A 20,634-nucleotide genomic window follows, 5' to 3' on the forward strand; every position below is an offset into this window, starting at 1 on the left:
TGTTCAGAAGGGCTATCAGGGTAAAGAAGACTGTCAGGATATGGAAGGCCTGGTCACTATCAAGCCAAGGCCACTTTCCCTCTAATGAGGCGCTAACATAAAGACAATTGGGAGTCTCCCGGTAAAATGTCACATTCCTGCTATCCAGCGTCCTTGTTAGTGAGATTTAGGTTTAGAAGAAATTTAACTCTATTTACTTTTCCTTCTACCTCAGCCTCCTTCAGTTTTGTTTATGGAGGGGAGGGCGACATTAGGGCTTGAGGAACTGAGTTCTGTGCCTCTGGAAACTGGGCTATTGATAAGGTAATTTCTTTTTTGTAAATCTCAAGGACATTTGTAAACCAAGGGAGACTCCTGCCTTGCAGGGTTGTGATCTCTGCAGGTTAACTATTTGTTTTTCCTTTAGGGCAGCCCGGGGTGCCTGAGGAATGTCACACAGATTACCGAGGGGAGCGGGTGGAGAGGGGGTGCAAGGTACCAGCTTTTGCTTTGTCCCCAGCCGGCCTCCTGCTCCCTCATCAATATGATCTCCCTGATATGAGGAAGTTGAGAGGCAACGTGGGGGGTTGGGGGCATAGGAAAAGAATAAATGAAACAAGATGGGATCAGGAGGGAGACTCTTAATCTCACAAAACAAACTGAGGGTTGCCAGGGGGCAGGGGGTAGGAAGAGGGTGGTTGGGTTATGGACACTGGGGAAGGTATGTGCTATGGTGAGTGCTGTGAAGTGTATAAACCTGGCGATTCACAGACCTGTACCCCTGGGGCTAATAATACATTATTTTAATAAAAAATTAAAAATTAAAAATAAAACGGAGACTTATGAGGGGCACCTGGGTGGGTCAGTGAGTTAAGCATCTGCTTTCAGCTCAAATCCTGATCCCAGGGTCCTGGAATTGAGCCCCACATCGGGCTCCCTGCTCCTTCTCTCTCTCCCCCGATCCTGCTCTCTCTCTTTCTCTCAAATAAATAAATAAAACTTAAAAAAAATCAAAGTGAGACTTAGGAGAGAACCAAGCAGGAAATGCCCCTCCCCCCATCCTCCTGGTGCAGCTTCCCTCACGGGGGCAAAATGGCCCTTCCCTGGAGACAAGAGCATCATGAAGGGATGACCCCATTCTTGGAAGAAAAAGTCCTTACTGCTTGGTCCTCCATTTATAGCACAAAGCAGGGTAGTATTTCCATATTTAAATGTAGAAAATGATATATATGGGTGTGCAGATTTGTGTTTTTTGTTTTTTTCTCCTAAAGGAGGAAAAACACAGCGGTTACTGGGAGTCAGATACGGGGTGAATAATAGTCCGGTTGGACATAAGGGTGAGCGAGGCAGGGCTGGCAAAGCTGGCGATCTGGGGCTCTCTGTTATTCCCTCCTTGTCACTGCAGGGTCCTCTGTGTTCTGCCCACCCTTGGTGGGGGGCAGGGAGGTGGATACCGGTCAGGTAACAGGTGGAAGCGCGTTGTAGAAGGGGCAGTCACCAGAGTCCTGTGGCTTTGGTTTAAAAGACACACACGTACATGTGGCGGTTTAGAGAGAAGAGTTAGCTGGTCGACCTGAGCGTGGTACTGACAAGGAGCTCCTGGGAATGTATTCTAGCACGTCGCTAACGCGGGTCTTCTGATACATTAACATTTTTCAAGAAGCAAAAGAGAGAAGCTTAGCTTTTAATCCTATCTGTAGTGCTTCTGAGCCTTTGTCTTTGCAGAAGCCCTTGTAGGCTTCAACTGTCCCCTTCCCATCTCTGCTCTGTGAGGAGATGGGACAGCCCCGGTGTCAGAACCCATGTCATTTTGTGTCTTCGTGTCTATTCTCTGGGTGTGAGATACACCTTTTCTCTCTTAAGATTCCTGAGAATTACTTTTTCTTTTACAATAAAAAAACAAACCCCACCTTCGTCCCTACACTTTCCCGGCTGTGTCTGGCTGTTTTTAATGTTGGTTACACCAGGCCGCCCGTGGTTTTTGCCTGCCACAATGACTTTTCACTGTCACGTGCAGTAAGTTCAGAGCTGGACAGCTCCTCGTGGTAAACAAATTGTTTACCCCCTAGAGAAGCTCCTATAAATCAACCAAACATTCCTAAGATCAATTCTTTGTGTTTCTTTTAAATTCCTATGTGCCTTTTCATTCTTTTCTTTCCTACCAAAAAAAAAAAAAAAAAAAAGGAAAATTTTTAAAAGACAAAGGAAGCTCAAGTTTACTTGTTCAAGGAATTTTGAGAAATCTGTTTTGAGTCCTGCTGCCAAAGAGCTCTTCGCTGCACTTCGGGTGTTTGGAATCTCAGGATGAAGGCATTCCCCGGAGCTACAGGTTTGTAGCCCTCCCCTCCCTGCGCTCCAGACCTTGGCTTTGACTTATAATGCTAGAACACTGTCTCAAAAAAGGTAATGTTCAGGGAGGGGTCACACCTCCCACCCAGCCAAGATGGGTGTCTACAGCTGTGCGGACACCAGCTGACTCCAACAGCCAGAGCTGGAGATCTCAGATCTCACACACAGCTGTCACACGCTCTTGTCCACATATCCTGTCTGGAACATCCCATGTTTAAAAGGCAAAATTCTTCCACGAGCAGGCGGTGTAGAACATGCAGCAGCTGCTTCCTCGTGTCCTCACCATGTCTGTTCTTTAGCTTATCAGTGGATCTTGGTGTCCCTCCCACTGCCTGCCTGTCGCTCTCGGCCCGCAAGAACGACACGGAGACACGCGTGGAGGCAAACTTCTTTAATGGCTTCTTTTTATCTTCCCCCTCTGGCGCAGCACAGCACGCAGCTCCCGCGGCCCCAGTCGGTGCCGCCGCCGCCTCCAGGGCCGCGCGCCGCCCCTCGGCGCCCCCCGCCGCTGCCACAGTCCGGGGTGCGGCCCCCTTGGGCGGGCGAGGCTCCGCCCGGCCTGGCTCCCGGGGCCCGCCCCTCTACAAGTCCATTCAAGCATATATACACCGGCAGCTTAGCCCGCCTAGCCAATCACCGCAGTGCTCAAGCACCTCCCGCGTGAGTGGACCTAAATGAACAGCCAATCATATTCAGTCCCTTACAGCTCTTATAGTAGGCCTCCTGTACTGGCTGCCTCCCTCCTGTGTCCTCACGAATGCATCTGCTCCCTACCCAGATGGGCTTCTGATAAGATCCAAGGTCATATGTGGAGCGCTGATAATCACCCAGCCAGAAACTGTGGCTTCCTGGTGTGCCTCCCTGAAGTCACTGATCACGCTAGGCCCCCTCCGTAGTCCTGCCACACTAACATGCTAATCCTCCCGACCGGGCAGCATGCAGGGAGATGGACATGGAGAGTGAGGGGCAGGTGGTGCCCACGAAACAGGGTTGTGAGCAGGAAGGAGGCTGATCTGAGACTGGGCAGTGAAATATCTCACACACACACAAACACACCACACACACACACACACACATTTTCCATGGCCTGGCTCCCCCAGCTCTTCGGGCATCTTTGGGACAATCAATGGCTGCCAAAGGCCCAAGGCAGGATAGATGATGGCGGGTAGGAGGAGTCACAGCCCAGGGAGCTCCTCAACCCTGCCCAGCTCTCTGAGGCCCAGAGGAGGCTCAGCATTTGTGCGGAGGAAGTACTCTCCCTCTCCCTGTGCACATGCTGGGCCATTTGCATTGGCCCTTTTGCCCCTTGCCTTCTCAACCTTGGAGGATCCCCTCAAATGTTCCCTCTTAGAAGTCCTCATCCTCCCCAGGGGAAACACACTGGTCCTCCCTTTATAGGGGCGCTTACCACATGGTTGAGCCCAAAGCCTGCCTGTCTCCCTACTAGACTTGAATTCCTGGGTCTCCCAGGACCTGGATCTGGGCACTTTCTCCTCCTCAGGGGCTGGCATGGGTCTTGCACAGAGCCAAATGAATGAATGAAGTTTGCAGGAGTGAAGGAGTGGATAAACGAATGGCTAGATGGGTGGGTGGGTAGGTGGATGGATGGGGGGCAGGTAGCTGGCTGGCCGGCTGGCTGGAGCGGTGGACTGACAGATGGCTCAATGGATGGATGGAAGAGTGGGTTGGGGGATGGGTGGGTAAGTAGGATGGACGGATGGTTGAAGAGACGAATGGATTCCAGATCAGGTCAGGGGATGGAGGTCACCTAGCCAAGGAACAGTGGCCTTCCTTGGCTCTGACCTCTAGAATGGCCTCCCTCTCTTAGAATTCGATGTCCTCCCATAAGCTGGGACCCCTACAGGATACATAAAGAGAATTCTTGTAAATCCCTCTTCACATTTTAGGGATCCAGATGAGGCAGGAGTGGCTAAAACTTATTGAGCTCCCACTAGGTGCCCGACACTGGCTAGATGTTTCCATGGATGCAGTCTTCTGAAATGGAAATAGCATTAGTTTTGTGAAATAAGCCTATTATCCCTATTTCACAGCTAAGAAAACAGGTTTAGAGAAGCTAAGTGAATTGCCCAACATCACACAGCCCATGTCTAGCAAGGATGGCAATTTGAACTCAAAACCTCTTCCAGCAGCCAGGGCTGGAAATGCTGGAAATCAAATGACACTGAGGAGGGGCCCCTGGGTGGCTCAGTTGGTTAAGGGTCTGCCTTTGGCTCAGGTCATGATCCTGGGATCCATGGCTCCTGGGATGGAGCCATGCAAGGGACTCCCTGCTTAGTAGGGAGTCTGCTTCTCCATCTCCCCCTCTTCCTGCTCACTCTCTCTCTCTCAAATAAATAAAGTCTTTAAAAATATATATTAGAGGGGCACCTCTAATGGGTGACTGATTGGATTATAGCCTCTGCCTTTGGCTCAGGTCATGATCCCAGAGTCCTGGGATGGAGCCCCACATTGGGCTCTCTGCTCCATAGGGAGCCTGCTTCCCCCTCTCTCTCTCTCTGCCTGTCTCTCTGCCTACTTGTGATCTCTCTCTTTGTCAAATAAATACATAAATAAAATCTTTAAATATATATATATATTTATATATATTAGAAATGACACTGAGGAGATAGGTAGGGATGGCAGGGAGTTGGCCCAGTCTTGCTCTAACCGGGGCTCTGAGTTCCCATTCGGGCTTGGCCCTCTGTTTTACTGGGAGATCTGGCTGAGCCCTTGTCCCTGTCTGGGTCTCAGTGTGCCTGTGTGGACTTGACATCCCTGGGGGTCCCTTCCAGGTGACTGATGCCAGAACCGAGATGGCTGTGAACCACTCCTGGCCCTCCCTGCAGGATGCTCCGGGACTCTCCCTAGGGCTGGAGGCCAAAGGACAGGGCCACCCACCAGGTAATGGTTAACTAGACCTGCACCCATCTATAAAGAGTGACCCCATCTTGCCAAGACACTGCAGGATGCAGTGGGTGAAGGTGCTTGGTGGGGTGGTGGGGGCCGCTGCCCTCTTGGGGCTGGGGATCATCCTGGGCCACTTCGCCATCCCTAAAGGGGCCAATGTCCCAGCGCCCAGCGTCTCCCAGGACCTGGACCTGGAGATCCTTGAGACCGTCATGCAGCAGCTGGAAGCCAGCAGGATCCGAGAGAACCTCAGGTGAGAGGGCTGGCTTCCCTCCCCGCCTGCTTGCCAGAGCCACCCCCCTCCCCCTGCATCTGCGTCTGCCCATGCCTCTGCCCACCCTACAGAGAGCTCTCCAGAGAGCCTCACTTGGCCTCCAGCCCCCGGGATGAGGCCCTGGTGCAGCTGCTGCTGCAGCGATGGCAGGACCCAGAGTCGGGCCTTGACGCAGCTGAGGCGCCCGCCTATGAAGTGCTGCTGTCCTTCCCCAGCCAGGAGCAGCCCAACCGTGTGGCCGTTGGTGAGGTGCCGCTCAGGCCGGGAGGCACCTGTGCGGGCGGGGCGGGGGGAGCTGCCAGGCCCAGTCCTGAGGCCTCCTCCCGTCCACAGTGAGTACCACCGGGAGCGTCGTGTTCTCCTGTCGCCAGAGCGAGCAGAACCTGACTGGGGAGCAGGCGGGGCCCGACGTGGTGCCCCCATATGCCGCCTACGCTCCCCCAGGAACCCCACAGGTGGGTCTGGGACATCCCCTCCACGCCCAGCGCCAGGCCCCCCCCTCCCCTCTGGCTCCAGCCCAGCTTCTCCCTTCCTGACCCGGGGCCCTCCCCCATATTCCATTGCTGCTCCTTTACCATCACCGAGTCATTCTGCGAACCCTAGTGGCCCTTACTCAAGACCAGACCAGGGGTAACTCTGATCCTGGGGAGCTTACAAGCTCTGACTGAGGAGGAAAATCGAATCCAATGTCATCACCCTGCCACGCAGCAGCCACGCTCTCCTGTCCTCACCCCCTCTTTCCTGGGGCGGGTTCTGAGAATCACCTCCTCTTGCTACCAGGGCCTCCTCATCTATGCCAACCGCGGAACGGAAGAAGACTTTATGAATCTACAGACTCAGGGCATCAAACTGGAAGGCACCATTGCGCTGACCCGCTATGGGGGTGCAGGACGGGGGGCCAAGGTGAGCAGCCAGCGCCAGGGAACTGGGGGCTGAGAACAAGGCAGGGAACTGGGTGGGCCAGGAGCCAGCCTCTGACGGGATGGAGCGGTGTTGGGTGGTGCACCGAGCCCTGGGTTGGGACAGAAGCAGCGGGCTCCATTTTTACTGTTGGCACTCATGATGTGCTGTGTGACCCTGGGGGCTTCCTCTTACCCCTCTGAGCCTTGGGAAATCAGTGGATCAGGCAAAGTGTTCACCTTTGTTATTCTGGAGTCCAAGTTTTCCTGCCAAGGAGTTCTGAATATTTAGCTTAAATCCCTCTGGTTGGTTGCCTCTCAGCCTGCATCTTTTCAACTAAAAATTTTGACTAATTATGTCATGTCTGTGGTTTTTTAAAATTTAGTTTAGTTTTTTTTTTTGTTTAATTAAAAAAGGTATAGAGTGAGGGAAAAGACTAGGTACGGATTAGTGTTTGGTGACTTCAGAGTTTCAGGTTGGCAAGATGAGGAACTCAGTGGGTGGTGGCAGTGGCAGTATAGTAATGTAGTATGTCCTTCATCCCGCTGAACTTTGTGCTATAAAGTGGAGAGGGCAGTAAATTTTATTTTATCTGTAGTTGAAAGAGGTGCCCATAATAAAAGCTGCAAAAAAAAAAAAAAAAAAAAAAAAAGGGAAGAGGCATGGTCTAATTATACAGATCACAGAATTTCCCTTTAAAAAAAAAAAGTCGAGTGGGAAAGTTCTCCTGTAATGCCATCCTCCAAAGAGGTAACCTGCTGATTTGTTTATTTGTTTTAGTTTTCGGGAGATCAACCCACAGTTTCTTTTGGAAGAGGTGCATATGAATATGATTTTTTATTTCCCCCTTCTTCTATAAAAGCAGCGTAGTATACCCACTGTTTCAAACAGTGCTTTTGTTTGTTTGTTTGTTTACCTTAATACCTCCTGGAGATCATTCTTGACTGGTACATAAATTGTGACCTTGTTCTTTTTCTTTTTCTGAGGTCCTGTTTTGTTTTTATGGTACTAAAACACGCCAGCATAAAATTAAATGGAATCAAATTATAAAATAAATCTCCAGTGTTTAATGCTGGCCCTTAAGCACCTTTACAGTGTTGGACAACTGTCGCCCCCATCCATTTCCAGAACTCTTGATCATTCCCAATGAAACTCTGTGCCCCTTAAACACTCAAGCTCCCCCCATTCCTCCCCAGCTCCGGGGAACCTCTCACTCATACGTTCTAGAAACGTATGAATTTGCCTGTTCTAGAAACCTCACATAAGAGGAATCCCGCACTATCTGTCTTTTTGTGTCTGGCTTCTCACCGATCGTCATGTTTTCAAGTCACATGGATGCAGAGCCCGAGCATCATTGCTTCCAAAGGCTGAATTATATTCTCTTGCACGCGGGGGGCCACTGGTTCGTCCACTCCTCCCAGTGGGCACTTGGGCCGATCTCCGCTAATGGCTCCTATGAACAGGGCCACTGTGCCCGTGGCCGCACCATACCCTGCTCCCCTAGGCAGCTGCCTGGCGGCCGCGGCTCAACACTCCATTTCTGTGCCCTCCACCCTGATCAGCATTGGCCCAGCTGTGCCCCTGGTCCGTTGCTGCCACCAGCCGCACTGCAGTCAAGGACTGGTGCCAACATCCGCTTGCCTGTGGGAAGACAGATCTTCCACAGCAAGGAAGGAAGTGGGAAAGGGACCTGAGCCCGCCTCCCCCTTGCCCTAAACACAGTCTCATTCACCTCCCGCAGGCTGTGAACGCTGCCAAGTACGGGGTCGCTGGGGTGCTGGTGTACACGGACCCCGCAGACATCAACGACGGGCAGAGCTCCGCCAACGAGACCTTCCCAAACTCCTGGCGCCTGCCTCCGTCTGGGGTGGAGCGAGGCTCCTATTATGAGTATTTTGGGGATCCCCTGACTCCCTACCTTCCAGCCAATCCCTCTTCCTTTCGCCTGGATCCTGATGCTGCCCCTGGATTTCCTCCGATTCCCGCTCAACCCATTGGCTTCGACGATGCCAAAAGCCTTCTCTGGTAAGCTCTTGTGCCCGCCACCCCCGGGGGGGGACCCCTACCCACCCTCCAGTGGCCCCAACCATCGATGCCCACACCATTCACCTCCTCCCCAGTAACCTCCAGGGACCTGTGGCCCCAGCTGCCTGGCAGGGAGCACTGGGTTGTGACTACAGGTTGGGGCCCGGCTTCCGGTCTGATGGCGACTTCCCAGCAGACAGGTGAGCTCGGGCCCCTCCTCCTCACGGCTCCTCTCCTCTGCCTCCTCTCCCCTGGTCATGCTTGCCGGTCCACCTCAAGGCCTAGCCTTTCCCTTTCTTCTCTCTCCCAACGGTCCCCTGACTCCAGAACACCTACCTGTCCTGTCTTGGGGAAAGCCAGGGAAACAGCTGTGCGGCCCACAAGGCCCCGTGGAGTTTCACGCCCACTTCACCTCTGACCTCCACACTTCGGCCACCCCCTCTCTTGAACTACCAAGCTCATTCCCAAACCAAGACTTCCGCACTCGCTGTTCCCTCTGCCTGGAACACCCTTCCCCATACTCCTGCCATTCCTGGCCAACACTAACCTTCCCACCTGCCACCAGGTAACCTCTCAGGGGTGGACCCCTTAGTGTCCTCCCCATTTCCCTTCAGCCAGTTCTCCTCTGCAGTCGCTCAGTTCCTCAGGCTTCGTCTTGCTGGGGGAGGGGGGATGGGACATCCCACAAAGGCGGGGCTGTGTCTGTCTCAGTTACTGCCCAGTGCCTGCTAAATATCCAATAAGTACTTAACTGAATGAGTCCATGGAAAGAACTGGAATCAGAAGACTGGGGCTTGCTTCCTCTTTTTTTTTTTTTTTTCCTGTAAATAGAGGACATTTTTTTTTTAAATATTTTATTTATTTATTTGACACAGAGAGAGAGAAATCCCAAGTAGACAGGCAGGCAGAGAGAGAGGGGGAAACAGTCTCCCGGCTGAGCAGAGAGCCCAATGCGGGGCTCGATCCCATGACCCTGAGACCATGACCTGAGCCAAAGGCAGAGGCTTAACCCAATGAGCCACCCAGGTGCCCTAGAGGACATTTAATATTAAGTGCTGATCAAACAGAACACAAGTGGAGAGTTCATAGGCGAGGGGTAGCTTGTGCAGGGGTGTGTGTGTGGGGGGAGGGGTTCTTGGAAAGTAGTCCCTGGAGTCTCCTGAGCAAAGGGGTCTGGCCTTTGGGTATGATGTGCATCCAAGGCACCCAGTCCTTGGCCTAAGTTGGGCCCCCCCACAGGGTGTCTGTGGAGTCTCACCTTTTTTCCAGCTCCTTTGCTGGAATCCACACTCCCGGCGTGATAGGGGACTTGGTCCTTGCGAGGGGTCGGGAGGGCGTCCAGGAAGCAGGCCAGGGTTGGGACTAGGGCTCAGGGCCCACTGCCCGAGGAGATGAGAACCCCTAGGGCTGTGCACCGTCTTTCCCTCTGCCCCCATTCCTTCCTCCAGGCTGGCCAAGAGCAGAGTGGCGGTGAGCAGGGCCCCCAGCCTCTACTGAGTCCCAGGGTCCTCAGAGGGTGGGGTGGAGGAAAGGTGGAGACAGGGTCTGGGCCACCAGCTGACACCACCAGTTTAAAACTGTACCTTAAGGGATGCCTGGGTCTTGGCTCAGTGGGGAGCCTGCTTCTCCCTCTGCCTGGGCTCAGCACTCTCCTTCTCTGACAAATAAATAAAATCTTAAAAACAAAAACAAAAATAAAAACAAAAACAAAACAACACCTGTAACTGAAGTGGAGGGGGGGCTTCCAGCCTGGGGTCAGGGTGGGAGCGAGGAGGAGGAGCTGGAGCGGGAGTGCGAAGCGGCCGAGGAAAAAGCGAACAAGAAGTTTTGGGTTTTGCTTCCGGCATAAGAACGATTTTGTTTTTGGATCCTGGTCTTAGGATTTACTGGGGGTGGTGGGAGGGGGAGGGAAGGATGGTGCGGAGGTCCTTGCTGCCTCTCTACTTACCTGCGGGCCAGAGACTTGGTGGTGTCCCTTTCTCGTTCTGGGTCTCAGTTTCCCCTGCATCGGGTTGGGAGCGGGAATGGGCAGGGCCAAGCCTCTGGTCGCCCCCGGGGCTCCCCAAGCCAGGTGAACGTGAGTGTCCACAACCGCCGGGAGCTGCGGAACTCCTCCAACGTCCTGGGGATCATCCGCGGCGCTGTGGAGCCAGGTGAGTCCCTCGGGCTGGGCCCCGCCCCGGGCGTCTCTAGCCACGCCCCCTGCGCCCGGCCTGGCTGGCCCCGCCCACACTCCCCGGGGAATCTGAGTGTCCACTCCTCTCGCCAGACCGCTACGTGCTTTACGGAAACCACCGCGACAGCTGGGTACATGGGGCCGTGGACCCCAGCAGTGGCACTGCCGTCCTCCTGGAGCTCTCCCGAGTCCTGGGGACCCTGCTGAAGAAGGGTGAGGCAGCCCCGGTCTCTCTGGTCTAGGGACCGTCCCCGCAGGCGGTCACCTCCAGCCCGCGCCTCCCTACGCTCGCGGGAGTCCTGCCCCACCTCCTCTGTCTCCCGCTCCAGCGCTCACTTGTGCCAAGTTCGAGGGCCCCGGGGGCCGACCTGCATGGACGCCAGCCCTGGCCTAGCTCAAGTCGCCCGGTGGGATGTGGGGAACTCGTGCAGTGGTGAGGCCGGGTGCCGCCAGGAGCAAGGCGGTCCCCAGCCTCTGCTTTCAGGGAGCTTCAGCACAGTTGAGGCAGCGATAACAGACAGTCGCTAACAAATATGTCCCCTGTGCCTGCTGTATGCCAAGCCAGTTCCAGGCACAGCACACTCCACAGTAAACACCCCAATTGCTGCATGCAAAGACGTCGCTTGTCGCCGTAAGGAGGACTATCCAAGGGGCTTTCCGGGCACACGCCTGAGCTCAGGAACGCCTCCCTGTGGAAGTGGCAGTTTGGGGTGGGGTGGGGATCCAGGTGGAGGGCATAGCATGTGAAAAGGAGGGCCTGGACCAGGGGCCACCCAGCTGGGGAGTTTGGGGTTCAGTCCAAGGTTGGGGGGAAGATGGCATGGGATTTTTTTTTTTTAAGTTTTTAAAAAATATATTTATTTATTTATTTGAGAGAGAGAGAGAACGCACAAGTGGGCGGGTGAGGGGGGATATGGGAAGGAGCAGAGGCAGAGAGGCAGAGGGAGAGGGAGAAGCAGGCTCCACGCTGAGCAGGGAGCCCCATGCGGGACTCAATCCCAGGATCCTGAGATCATGACCTGAGCTGAAGGCAGACGCCCAAATGACTGAGTCACCCACATGCCCTTAACCATGTTTAAGTGTACAGATCAGTGGCATTAAGTATGTTCCGTGTTGTACACCCATCACCACTATTCATCTCTAGAACTTTTCATCACCATTCTAAAGTTCTAACTATATAATTTGAATTGGTACCAACTGAATCTCATAAAAAAGCTCACTCCTATAGAGCTCTGTCCTTCCCCGTTACGGTACTGATGTCACAAATTACATCTTTATGCATGTGTCCCCCTTCACATTGATTTTGAGGTGCCTAAGAGACATTCCTGGGGGGAGGGCAAGCAGGCAGTTGAAGGTGCCGATCTCCAAGCTCAGAAAAGAGACTCCAGACATCCACTGAGGAGTTCCTGGCATCCATGACTGGTAAAACCACAGGTGTGGTTGAGATCAACTGATAGCGGAGGGAGGGGCTTGTGGAGAGAGACTGGGAGTGTGGCTTTACTCCCTTTGATAGTGTAGGAATTTCTGTCTCTGTTCAAGTGTTTAATTTTTTTTTTTAAATATTATTTATTTATTTATTTATTTATTTGACAGAGAGAGAGCACAAGCAGGTGGAGTAGTAGAGAGTGGGAGGGGGAAAAGCAGGCTCCCTGCTGAGCAAGGAGCCGGATGCAGGGGCTCCATCCCAGGGCCCTGGGATCATGACATGAGCCAAAGGCGGTCGCTTAACTAACTGAGTCACCCAGGCGCCCCACAAGTATTTTATTTTGAAATAATTTCAGACTTACATGAGACTTGCCAAAACTGTACAAAGGAGCCTTGGACACCATTCACCCAGATACTCCTGATACTAAGATTTTACCATGTTAGCTCTTTCTCTCTCTGTTGTTTTCTGGAGTGTTTGAAAGTTGCAGAAACGCGGCACCTTTACCCACAAACTTATCATGGTGTATTTCCTAAAAATATGGACATTTTCTTTCAGGGCCACAATATAATGATCAGAATCAGCAAAATAACAATGTTGCTACCTGTTCTTATGATGACCTTTAAAGAGCAAAAGAAATTTCTGACCCAAGGTGTCAATGCAGGGTCACACATTGTATGTGTGGTAGTGACACGTGTCATCTGTAAGAGTTCCATAATTCTTTTATGATCCTCATGTTACTTTGTTGAGGGTCCCTTAATTTGGATTCATCTGATTAGAGTCAGGTTATACATTTTGGGTAGGAAAGAGTGTGAGAATTAGTCATGGCAAGCACATAATCCTTTTATATTTTAACGATTTGGATTTAAAATAAAAAGCTGAGAGGGGCGCCTGGGTGGCTCAGTTGGTTAAGCATCTAACACTTGATCTCAGCTCAGGTCTAGAACTCAGGGTCGTGGGTTCAAGCCCCAAGTTGGGCTCTGCATTGGGTTCCACGCTGGGCATGGAGTCTACTTAAAAAGATAAAATTAAAACAGAAAGCTGAGAAAGGATCAAAGGGCACTGAGATGGAGCTCAAGATGGAAGCACACACAGGGACGTGTGGTGCTGTAGGCTGCCAGGGGCTGTGGGAGGCAGGGTTGCCAATTCCTTAAGCCCCTGGACTCTGGAGCCAGACCCTGGACTTGAACCCTGACTTCATGCCTACCAGCTGTGTAATGCTGGGCAAGTCATTTAACTTTTGTGTGGCTCAGTTTCATCTGCAAAATGGAGACAGTAAGCCTCTGTCTCTTAAGTCCCTAAGGAGAGCCTCACTTTATTATCACCGAGTGAAGGTTGCGGGAGAGTTTGGCACGGGGTGCCGGAAGGAGACAGTGGGGGATGGAGTGTCCGGAGGTCTCTACTCCCCTCTAAGGAAGGGGGAGGCAGGGCATTCTGGCAGAAGGGACCACCTGGGATTGGCACAGAGGGCAGTGTTGGGGCAGGGTCCCAGCCCTCGAGGGAGCCTGGGAGAAGGGGACGGAAACTCGAAGGATGGCCTGGAGAGGCCGGGGGACCTAGACCTCCTGTCACTGGCTGCCCCGCCACGGCCGGCCCTTCCTCCTCTCCGCGTCCCCGGCGTTCCCCCCAAGCCACCCCGAAGATCCGGCGACCCTGTCCTCCAGCCCTTTATCCCGCTCCCCAGGAACCTGGCGTCCCCGCAGATCTATAGTGTTCGCGAGCTGGGGCGCAGAGGAGTTTGGGCTCATTGGCTCCACAGAATTCACCGAGGTGAGTGAGCCCGGCGAGGCGGGCGGTGGCCGGGTTCCCGAGGCGGAGGCTGGCCGGGCTCACGTGGGCTCCCGACCCGCAGGAATTCTTCAGCAAGCTGCAGGAGCGCACCGTGGCCTACATCAACGTGGACATCTCGGTGTTTGGTATGGGGGCCGGCGGCTGGGCTGACGGGGACAGGGAGAACAAGGGGCGGCGGCCCGAATAGTCTTTCTGCGGTCCGCCCACAGCCAATGCCACTTTGAGGGCGCAGGGGACGCCCCCGGTCCAGAGCGTCATCTTTGCTGCCGCCAAACAGGTGAAAGGGGCGGGGCAGGGAGGAGGGCGGGGCGGGTGGGGCGGGCGGGGCTGGAGCCGGTCCTGATCGCAGGGGCCTGGCGGGGATACTGAGGCCGGGGAGAGGCCTTGTGGGACCCTCAGGCCTGTGCTTAGGATGGATACTCGGGTGGGCCCGGCGGAGGGCCACCTGTTGGGCCTGGGGAGGGGCCGGCCCCAGACTAGGTTCCCATCTGGTTCAGATCCCCGCACCAAGCCCGGTTGGCCTCAGCATCTACGACAACTGGATCCGGTATTCCAACCGTAGCAGCCCAGCCTACGGCGTGGTTCCCAGGTGAGCGCAGGGCCAGGACAGGGGCCCTAGGTGGGCAGCCTGGCCCAGTACCCTCCAGCCCAACCGACTTTCTTTTCGCAGCCTGGGCTCTCTGGGCGCTGGCAGCGACTATGCACCTTTCATTCACTTCCTGGGCATCTCCTCCATGGACATCGCCTACACCTATGACCGGGTGAGTGCGTACCCCTCTGTCCCCCAGCTCCGTAAGTTGCTCCCCCAGCCCCTTCCTCTCTTAGAGCCTCTCTAGTGCAGCCGAGTCTGGCTCACTCACTCAGTAGCTTAAGAAACTTAGCCTCTCTGAGCATCTGTTTACACTCACCTATGTTATTTTATCCAATTTAAGCTACTACTGATTTTAAGATGCAACACTGTGGTATGCACCATTGGCGGAGTTGGGGGGCGCAGGGACACACTGCCAGTTAGTTGTAGGATGACATTGACTTGAAAAGCATCCTGGCTTTTCAGCTCTTCAAGGAGCTTGCAACTCTTGATCTTGGGGTCATGAGTTCAAGCCCCATGTTGGATGTAGAGGTTACTTAAAAAAATAAAATCTTAGGGCGCCTGCGTGGCTCAGTCATTAACCTTCAGGTCATGATCCCAGGGTCCTGGGATTGAGTTCCACATCAGGCCCCTGCTCAGTGGAAAGTCTGCTCCTTCCCTCTCCCACTTCCCCTGCTCGTGTTCTCTCTCACTGTCTTTCTCTGTCAAATAAATAAATAAAATCTTAAAATATATATATAATAAAATCTTAAAACTAAAGAGGCATCCTGATTCAAGATCTTAAAAAATGAAAACATGTTTACCCCAGAATAATTAAAGAACGGTATGAAACTGTGGAAGGCCACGGGAAGGCTTGAGACGAGAACCAGGCCCTGGTCCAGGCCCTGACCTGTGCCTCCTTGAAAGGCCGAATAGCTGAACAAAAGGCTTAGGTTGATAAAGTCGAGTAGCACTGAGAAAGGGTCTGCTCGCCTACGTGACTTCCCACACATTTGCTAGTCAGATAGAAACGATTTGGCTGGGGTCAGAAATTCTTTTTTTTTTTTTTTAAAGATTTTATTTATTTATTTGACAGAGAGAGATCACAAACAGGCAGAGAGGCAGGCAGAGAGAGAGGAGGAAGCAGGCTCCCCGCTGAGCAGAGAGCCCGATGCGGGGCTCGATCCCAGGACCCTGGGATCATGACCTGAGCCGAAGGCAGCGGCTTAACCCACTGAGCCACCCAGGCGCCCCTGGGGTCAGAAATTCTTGGCTGGTCCTTGCAAGGGCTATAGACTACACCGTTTTTTTTTGTTGTTGTTGTTTATTTTTTATTTTTTATTTTTTTTAAATAAACATATATTTTTATCCCCAGGGGTACAGGTCTGTGAATCGCCAGGTTTACACACTTCACAGCACTCAAGAAAGCACATACCCTCCCCAATGTCCATAATCCCACCCCCTTCTCCCAAACCCCCTCCCCCCAGCAACCCTCAGTTTGTTTCGTGAGATTAAGAGTCACTTACGGTTTGTACACCGTTTTTAAGACTGTGCTGTGCTTACACAAACTATGTCTTGAGTGGCCTTGAAGTCAGTACATCTGGCGCTAGAGGGTCTGCTATTGGTGCTTGGGAAATAGATAATAGGAAAGCTTGAAGGATTTTCTGTGCATGTTGCAAACTCTTTAGTAATCAGCTAAAAATAAATACTTTCTTATGATTGTTTCTGTTAGCTCTATAATGCCTCACAGCCTTGGATAAAATCGGCACTGTTGGACATCCTCCTCCGTGCTCCTCCTGTCCCCATCTCTTTGTCTCTTAATTTCTTTTCACCATCCTCTTACCCTCTCGACCCTGGTCGATGTGTCGCACCGGCCGCGACATGAACAGGGATGGATTGGTAGCACTGGTGTGCGGGGATCAAAGAAGGTGAGGCATACGGAGTGCCCAGCTGTGTCTCCCTGCCTGATGCTCCAAAAGCTTCTCCCCCTCATGGCCCTACCGCTCCTGGGTGGTAGAGTTGGGATTGGAATCCTCTGATTTGAGTCCCGAGCTTTCTCCTTCATATGAAATAGGAAACTGGCAGCGGACTCAGCTGGGCCACTATTAGCTGTGAGGTCAGGCAGGTAATGTAATCTCAGCCCTCAGTTTCCTCCTCTTTAAGTGGAATTCTAGAACCCACCTCGTGGCTGTAGCGATGATTTGAGATAATATCCTTCTGCTGTAGCTCACTGTTGGTACATGCCCCTCTCTTCTCATCCCAAGCCTGTCACCTTGGCATTGTTCCCCTAGAGCAAGACGTCAGCCAGGATCTACCCCACTTACCACACAGCCTTCGACACCTTTGGTTACGTGGACAAATTTGTGGACCCTGGTGAGGAGGGGGCGGGCAAGGGGAATCCTGAGGTTGGGGGAGGAGGGACTGAAGACTGAGCCCTGGCCTGGTCACCCTCCCCGCAGGCTTCAGCAGCCACCAGGCTGTGGCCCAGACAGCAGGGAGCGTGCTTCTTAGGCTCAGCGACAGCCTCTTCCTTCCTCTGAATGTCAGTGACTATGGAGAGACCCTCCGAAGTTTTCTGCAGGCTGCACAGCAGCACCTGGGGGGCCTACTGGAGCAGCACAGCATCAGCCTGGGTATGGAGCCCCCTTGACATGGAGGTGTGGGGAGCGCTCTGCCCTCCAGGGCTAAGATGCTGGCTGTTCCCCACAGGCCGTCTGGTGACTGCAGTGGAGAAATTTGAGGCCGCAGCCAAGGCCTTGGAGCAGCACCGATCCGCGCTGCAGAAAGGCTCCCCTGAGTGAGCGAGGGCACTAAGCAGGTGTCTGGGAGGGCGGCATCGGGGCCAGGAGGCAGGCTGCCCACTGGGCTGCTGGTTCCGGGGTAACAAAGGTCCCGCCGCTTCCAGCCCCCTGCAGGTCCGGATGCTCAACGACCAGCTGATGCTTTTGGAGCGGACCTTCCTAAACCCGCGAGCCTTCCCAGAGGAACGCTACTACAGGTGAGCCTGTTCCAAAGCTCTTGGGAAGTACAGTGGGGGGAGGCTGGGCAGGGGCAGCCACTGGAGGGAGGAGCTAAGAGATTTCCTGGTCTTTAGAGCACAGCCCAGCCCCTTCAAACAGTTGGGGAATTGGGCTCAAAGGATGGGCGCAAACCCATCAAGGTCACCTTGGGACTATAAGTGGTCTCTCACCACCACTGCTTTAAGGGTCCCAGATTTCAGAGGCAGTGGGGAGGCGCCTCTGTGCCTTGCTATGTACAGATGAGCCCGTTCCAGGCTGAAGCCCCTCTCTTTCCTGGTCCCTGAGTGACTATGCTTCCCCCATCTCTCCCGTCAGCCATGTGCTCTGGGCACCCCGCACCAGCTCCGTAGCCACATTCCCCGGCCTGGCCAATGCCTGCTCCAGGGCCATGAACACCAGCCTTGGATCGGAAGCCTGGGCTGAAGTGCGGAGGCAGCTCAGCATCTTGGTGGTGGCCCTGGAGGGTGCAGCGGCCACCCTAAGGCCTGTGGCTGACCTCTGACCCCAGCTCCTCACGGCCTTCAACCTGACGTTCTCCCACTCCAGTTTTCTTTGAGTGTGTCCCAGTCTTCCTTGATGCCAACCTGAGGCCAATCACGGGACCCTATCAAGCTTCTGAGACAACAGCTTAGGGTCCCACCAGTTGGGGACACCGGAGGGGAATGAGATGCTTTCCTCAGGGTATACCCCTACCCTGTCTCAACTCCTCCCTGCCCTCCCCCAAATCAACCAAGCAGAGTTATTGCTCCTACAAAACAAATAAAACACTTTTATTGTGTAGGAACTATGAAAAAAGAAACCTGAGGGCTCAGAGCCAGTCCTGGGCTCTGGGAGAGTGTCCGGCTCCTCCTCATGCGGGGGACTTGGGTCTGTCCACACCCTCCTCTTCCTCCTCAGCCATGACCACCTCCTCCAGGGTGCGCCCTGCAAGTTTGCTCCCCACCAACACTTGGCAGGTGCCAGCAGGTGGCAGCCCTTCCTCAGTGTAGCGACCTCTGAGAAACACAACTCTTTCCTGTCCATCCAAGGGCAGTCCGTGGGCCTGGCACAGGTCCCGCGCCTCTTCGGGCCCATCCAGGGCCAGGAGGTGGACCATGAAGGCCAGAGGCAAGGTCTGGCCTTTGGGGGTGCTCAGGGCACGAGCGAGGCGGGCCAGGGCTCCCCGGCGAGCACGGCCTACGTGACACCGGACAGCGCAGCTCTGCAGGTAAGGCAGGACGCGGAGCAGGCGGAACAGGCGGGCGGTGTTGCCTTCGCGAAAGGCCGAGTCCACAGCCAGGGCCCGGCGCAGGGCCGGGCAGGAACGAAGGGCGTCAGGCAGCTGCAGGACCTCATGCAGGGCCTCCACGGAGCCTGTAAGGGCGGAAGCCAGGGTGAGGAGAACTTGTCTTTCCCATACCGGGCCCCCCTCCATCCCGTCCCGTTAGGCCTCCCTCCCAAAGGCTCGGTCCTCAGCCCCGCCCACCTCCCCGCCTACCGCCAAGCGCACCTGCGACCTTGGCCCGCCTACTTTCCACTTTGGCCGCGCCCCTCCCCTGGGCCAAGCTCACCTTCCCGCGGGCTTTTTTCCATCAGCCCCCTCCAGAGCCTTATCTGAATGTGTTGCCAGAGCCCCTTCAGTCCGGATCCTCGTAACGAAGGGAGGCATTGTTTTTGGATGAGGGAGACAGGCCCAGATAAGTTCACGACTTGCCCGAGGGCTGTCTCAGAGTTCCAATGTAGCAGAATTTGACACAACAAAACCCAAGTTTCCTGACTTCAAATCCACAGCCCTTTCTCCAATTGCCCTAAAAAGCTGGCTCAGGTGTCCACCCGGTTAAGGCCTTTTCTTTAGAGGACATTCTGCCTCTGCTTCCCCTGCAGGAGAATCATGGACACTGGAACCTTGGACCACTTTTGTAAACTGAGGCTTCTGACCCATTAGTGGGGTTTGAAACCAAGAGCATTTTATTACAATTAAACACGACAGAATTTATTAGAATGCACCGTCCGTTCATGGGAAGGATCTAATGTTTTGAAACTTGTGTGTCACCACGTGAGGGTTCAGTGGATCCTGTGCATTGACTTGACACACATTTAGAAGGCAGGGGTGGGGAGGGAGCTAAAGGTGAGATTGCAAAGCTTCTCTTTCCTTCCCCGGCCTCCACTGTCCCCACGGAGGCACCACCTCTACCCCGTACCGCCGCGGAGACCCCGACTCACCCAGATTATAGAGCAGAAAGAGACCCTGGAAGGCGGCCTGGCGGGGATGCGGCCCGGCACCCTGCGCGTAGCAGCGCCGCAGGGAACCGAAGCCCTCCTGCACCTGGGCCTGCAGCAGCACCGGGTCCGCCGGCCCGCGCGCCCCGTCCGGCCCCAGCTGCGCCGCCACGGCCAGCTGCACGGCCAGCGCGGCCTCCAGCACCGCCGCCGCCTCGGCGTCGCCCGCGCCCTGCAGGGCCAGGTCCAGCCGTACGGCGCGCAGCCGGTCCGCCACGAAGCTGGCCACCTCGGCGCAGGATGCGTCGGCGCGCTCGGCCACCTCGCCGGCCAGGTAGCGCACGGTGGCCAGCAGCACGGACGGCGGACGCAGCTGGCTCGGCGGGGGCCGCGCCTTGCCGGCGGCCGGCCGCTGGTACTCCTTCACGGCGCGCTGCGGGTCCGCGCGGGGCGGGTCGCTACCGCACCCCGGCGCCACCTCGAAGCGGTGGAGGCGGCGCTCCTTTTCGCGCTCGGCGCGCTCGGCGGCCGGACACATGTCTGGGCAGGTGCCCATGGGCAGCTCGCAGCCGGCCATGGCGGCGCTGAGGGGAAAGGATAGGGTCTCAACATCCCGGAGACGACGGCGGCCGCTCGCCCCGTTCTACGCGAAGGCAGGCGGAGGGCGGCCGGAGCTCGAGCGCCGGGGCGGGCGGATCCCAGCTGGGCCCCGCCTACCCGCCCTACCCGGCTCCCGCCGTCCTCTCACCGAGTCTTGTCCCCTCCCACAAGGCCTGGAGTAGGCCTCCCGAGACACACTGCGTTGTAGTTCAGCGCCGCCACTTCCGACTCAAGCGCGGCCAAAGCGCCCAGGATGCACCGCACCCAGCCCAGCCCACTCCCATGATGCACCAGCCTGTAGTCCCTTCCGCAACCAACCGCTTTGCCGGAGAGGCGGGGAAAGCCGTGGAGCCACGCCCTCCGGGCTTCAGCTAGCCAAACCGTGAAACCTCGCGCTTAGCTTTTGGGCACCTCCCAAGATGG

The 20,634-nt window shown here is 54.9% G+C and overlaps 2 protein-coding genes across 2 annotated transcripts; one reads left to right on the forward strand and one right to left on the reverse strand.

Moving 5' to 3' along the window:
• Nucleotides 1-5,294: 5,294 nt before the first annotated feature.
• Nucleotides 5,295-18,076, forward strand: NAALADL1 (N-acetylated alpha-linked acidic dipeptidase like 1). The gene is made up of 18 exons (XM_059387025.1): nucleotides 5,295-5,488; nucleotides 5,581-5,753; nucleotides 5,843-5,964; nucleotides 6,290-6,412; nucleotides 8,151-8,434; nucleotides 8,530-8,634; nucleotides 10,502-10,587; nucleotides 10,704-10,823; nucleotides 13,718-13,803; nucleotides 13,886-13,949; nucleotides 14,034-14,101; nucleotides 14,322-14,413; nucleotides 14,495-14,585; nucleotides 16,684-16,765; nucleotides 16,852-17,025; nucleotides 17,102-17,189; nucleotides 17,298-17,390; nucleotides 17,728-18,076. The coding sequence occupies exons 1-18, from the start codon at nucleotides 5,295-5,297 to the stop codon at nucleotides 17,912-17,914; spliced, it is 2,232 nt and encodes a 743-aa protein (XP_059243008.1). The 3' UTR covers nucleotides 17,915-18,076.
• Nucleotides 18,077-18,158: 82 nt separating this feature from the next.
• Nucleotides 18,159-20,453, reverse strand: SAC3D1 (SAC3 domain containing 1). The gene is made up of 3 exons (XM_059401905.1): nucleotides 20,360-20,453; nucleotides 19,615-20,195; nucleotides 18,159-18,765 (listed from the first exon to the last, which is right to left on the reverse strand). Exons 2-3 carry the CDS (start codon nucleotides 20,186-20,188, stop codon nucleotides 18,263-18,265), a joined length of 1,077 nt encoding a protein of 358 aa, XP_059257888.1. The 5' UTR covers nucleotides 20,189-20,195; nucleotides 20,360-20,453; the 3' UTR covers nucleotides 18,159-18,262.
• Nucleotides 20,454-20,634: the final 181 nt, after the last annotated feature.

The sequence above is a fragment of the Mustela nigripes genome, chromosome 1 (assembly GCF_022355385.1).
Source record: "Mustela nigripes isolate SB6536 chromosome 1, MUSNIG.SB6536, whole genome shotgun sequence".
Classification (NCBI taxonomy): domain Eukaryota; kingdom Metazoa; phylum Chordata; class Mammalia; order Carnivora; family Mustelidae; genus Mustela; species Mustela nigripes.

Coding starts and splice junctions, on each gene's coding strand:
- NAALADL1 (XM_059387025.1), top strand. CDS start 5,295: ATGCAGTGGGTGAAGGTGCTTGGTGGGGTGGTGGGGGCCGCTGCCCTC. Junction 8,435..8,529: donor GATGCCAAAAGCCTTCTCTG/GTAAGCTCTTGT, acceptor CCTCCTCCCCAG/TAACCTCCAGGGACCTGTGG. Junction 17,026..17,101: donor GCAGCACAGCATCAGCCTGG/GTATGGAGCCCC, acceptor TGTTCCCCACAG/GCCGTCTGGTGACTGCAGTG.
- SAC3D1 (XM_059401905.1), bottom strand. CDS start 20,188: ATGGCCGGCTGCGAGCTGCCCATGGGCACCTGCCCAGACATGTGTCCG. Junction 18,766..19,614: donor CTTTCTGCTCTATAATCTGG/GTGAGTCGGGGT, acceptor CCGCCCTTACAG/GCTCCGTGGAGGCCCTGCAT.